The 3,155-nt window shown below is 38.1% G+C and overlaps 1 protein-coding gene across 1 annotated transcript; it reads left to right on the forward strand.

Moving 5' to 3' along the window:
• Nucleotides 1-953: 953 nt before the first annotated feature.
• Nucleotides 954-2,963, forward strand: LOC106107762 (serine/threonine-protein kinase mph1-like). Its single transcript, XM_013288762.1, has 3 exons — nucleotides 954-2,254; nucleotides 2,519-2,664; nucleotides 2,795-2,963. Exons 1-3 carry the CDS (start codon nucleotides 1,100-1,102, stop codon nucleotides 2,961-2,963), a joined length of 1,470 nt encoding a protein of 489 aa, XP_013144216.1. The 5' UTR covers nucleotides 954-1,099.
• The last annotated feature ends 192 nt before the right edge of the window (nucleotides 2,964-3,155 follow it).

Here is a 3,155-nt window from a genome sequence, read left to right on the forward strand (position 1 = left end):
CGCGTCTTCACGGACGTGCGCGACCTGCGACTGCCCAACGTCGCACTTTTCGCGCTCAGAGATATATCCGCGGGCGAGGAGCTCACGTAAGATTAATAATTAAAAGAACCTGCCCCCTAGACAAAGTGTCTTTTGATTAGAATCGACAAAATGTGTCAAAATGTATACGAATGTTACTTGTCTAAGGGGCAGATCTATATGCGAACATAAATACTATTTATTTTCTAATGCGGTCTTTCGCCTACAGTTCCTCTTCGATACTTGTTCAATACAAAACTTCTATAGTCCAAAAGTATGTCGACATGAAAGTAAAAATTGCATGAAAAGTGGGGGGCGGTGCGCTACCAAAATTTAGTTTCATTTATGTCCACCGAGTCAAATATCATTGTCGGCTTATACATTTAATATTATTTATTTTTTTACAGATTTGACTATGGTGACAAATTCTGGTCGGTCAAGTCAAAGTTCATGAAGTGCGAGTGCGACGCCCCGGACTGCAGATATCCCACCAAGTCTACTGAAGAATAAATGTCTACTTTGTAGCAGCTTCTTTTTAGTGTTTTTAAGGAATATATTTACCTTGCTTTGTAAATATTTTATCTATGAAATCAGTATTTATTAGTTTTGTAAATATTTATATCAATTCTCATCACAAATGAAATATAGAATATAAAAAAGTAAAAAGAGTTTTATTGAAAATAATATATTTTTCTCGCGATGGATTTACGGTTGTTAACATTTTGTTGGTTGGTTAGTTGTTATCCTACGCAATGTAAAAAAATATGTGTGTACTTGTATAAAATTGGAAATATTAAAATAAAGGTTATTTTTCGTGCTCTTTGAGCGTCTGGTTTTCTTTTTTTAAGTTCAGTAAACCAAATTACGGAGTACGTGTTTACTCTTTGACAGTTAGTCTTTGGTCGAAAATGACAACTTAATCTTTGATCATATTTCAAATTGTTTTTCAACGGTTTGTAAATATATGAGGTTTTGAAATTTTCTCATAAATGTTTTCTTTCCATTATTGTACTAAAAGTTTATTAAAAGTGTTAATTGTAGTGAGATTTGTGCGGTGAATAAACTAAGAGTACAGGAAACCATGACGGAAAACACGGAATCCAGTATCAATAGCATCAAATTAGCGCCGATGCCCATGTCGACGTTAATTGCAAATTTATGGCCTTTGCAGACACAGGACTTTACACCGGATTCTAGTTTTTCATCCTGCGACAGTGATGATTCAGACTGTGAAACGATTGCTAAGAAAAGTCCCAACGTTCCAAAGTATACGACTCCGACACATAAATTGCAACCAACCAACTACACATCGGATAAAAAATTACGGTCTACCAACAAAGAAAATACTTTTGAAAACTGGTTAAAGTCAAGTAAAACAAACCCAAATAAAGAAAATAGGATTATCCAAAGTGTGAATAAAAATGCTAAACTGTATCAAGGATCATCCAAAGAAATGACTAAACGTTCCGCCTTAACTCCACAACAAACAAATGTACAAACGCAGGAAAAAATACATACAGCTATCAAAAAAACTCCGGAAGCATTAAAACAACAGCAGAAACTTAAAAGTGCAACGCCGAAAATTAAATCTGGAATTCGCCATTACACCCCTGGCTCTTCACGGAAAAGTCAGAAGAAAACACTTGTACAAAATGTAATACAAAATAAAAAAGATAAAGTCAGATGTGAATTATTTTCTAGTGAAAACAAAGATGAAGTACAGACAAAGCCCGGCAAGAGGGCAGCACATTTGTTTGCAACACCTGCACCGGCGCCGGCAGCGCCACACACTCCTGCTGCAGTTCCAGCACCACATTCAGTAATTTCAACTCCAAAAGTAACTTCAGTCCCAGCATCAGCTGTTAAGACAGTCCCAGCATCAACCGGAGTGTCAGTCCCAGCATCAAATGCATTGTCAATCCCAGTCTCAGCTGTAGTTTCAATCCCAGTGTTAGCTCCGGCACCAATACCAGCACCAATTCCGGTCCCAGCACCAGTGTCTACTCCAATTTCAGCTTCAGTTTCTCAACCAGTGTTGGTACCTATTTCAGCCCCAGTCCCGGAAACACCAATGAATAGGCGGCTGATGCCTGTCCCGTGTGTGCCCACCCCATCATACCCAGAGGGTGTGAAGGGATATAACACTAAAGTAACATTTAACACAATACAAGTTAAAGATAAAAAATATTTGTTGCTTAAAAAGTTAGGTGTTGGCGGCTCCAGTGAAGTTTACAAAGTAAGTTGTTCATTATATGTGTTGTATATATTTATTTCAAATGTTTTCTCTAATTTAAATATAACAGCAGAACTATTCTTATTCACTCCCATTTTGACGGGAGTGAATAATGAATCTATTGACCCATCTCACAATTCGTTGTTATATTTAAACCGATTTTCTGATATTGTTACATGTTAACTATTTAAACTGAGCAAATAAGCGCAGGGTGCTGTCTGTGTATTTTGAACCTTCCCCACATGGGTAATAAATATTGCATTGCAGGTGGTAGAGTTGGGCACAACAGGTGAATATGCGATGAAGACTGTATACCTCGGTTCGGACCAGGAGCTGGCTCAAGGCTATGTGAACGAGGTGCGTCTACTGCGGGAACTTCAGGACTCCATACGAGTTATACGATTGTATGATTAGTGAGTATTTGAAATTCAATTTTAAACCCAATGTATAAAAAAATATGATAGTGATTATTACTTAAATTATTCAAATTAGTTGAATTAAATCTATTTAAAGTATATAATTAATGTAATTATGTTGTTTTAGTGAATATGACCGCAGCAACCAAGTGTTGCGCATGATACTGGAGGCGGGGGAGACGGACCTGGCGTCGCTGCTGCGCGACCGCGGCGCCGCGCTGCCGCCCGCGCTGCTGCTGCACTACTGGGAGGAGATGCTGCACGCTGTGCTCTTCATACATGAACAAGGTCAGTAGTCAGTAGTCAGTAACCTAGTGCCTGGTTTACATCTGGCCAACATGGACTGTTTACATTATTCCAGTTGTGTGACAGTGAATATAAACCAGGCATAAAATGGCAGTAAATTGTACGAAACCTACAATTATGAACTTTTCTATTTCTGCTTTCTGTATTTTTTATGAAATCTTGCTACTACACAGGAGTGATCC

The sequence above is a fragment of the Papilio polytes genome, unplaced genomic scaffold (genome assembly GCF_000836215.1).
Source record: "Papilio polytes unplaced genomic scaffold, Ppol_1.0 DF821845.1, whole genome shotgun sequence".
In the NCBI taxonomy this organism is placed as follows: domain Eukaryota; kingdom Metazoa; phylum Arthropoda; class Insecta; order Lepidoptera; family Papilionidae; genus Papilio; species Papilio polytes.

Coding starts and splice junctions, on each gene's coding strand:
- LOC106107762 (XM_013288762.1), top strand. CDS start 1,100: ATGACGGAAAACACGGAATCCAGTATCAATAGCATCAAATTAGCGCCG. Junction 2,255..2,518: donor GCTCCAGTGAAGTTTACAAA/GTAAGTTGTTCA, acceptor ATTGCATTGCAG/GTGGTAGAGTTGGGCACAAC. Junction 2,665..2,794: donor GTTATACGATTGTATGATTA/GTGAGTATTTGA, acceptor ATGTTGTTTTAG/TGAATATGACCGCAGCAACC.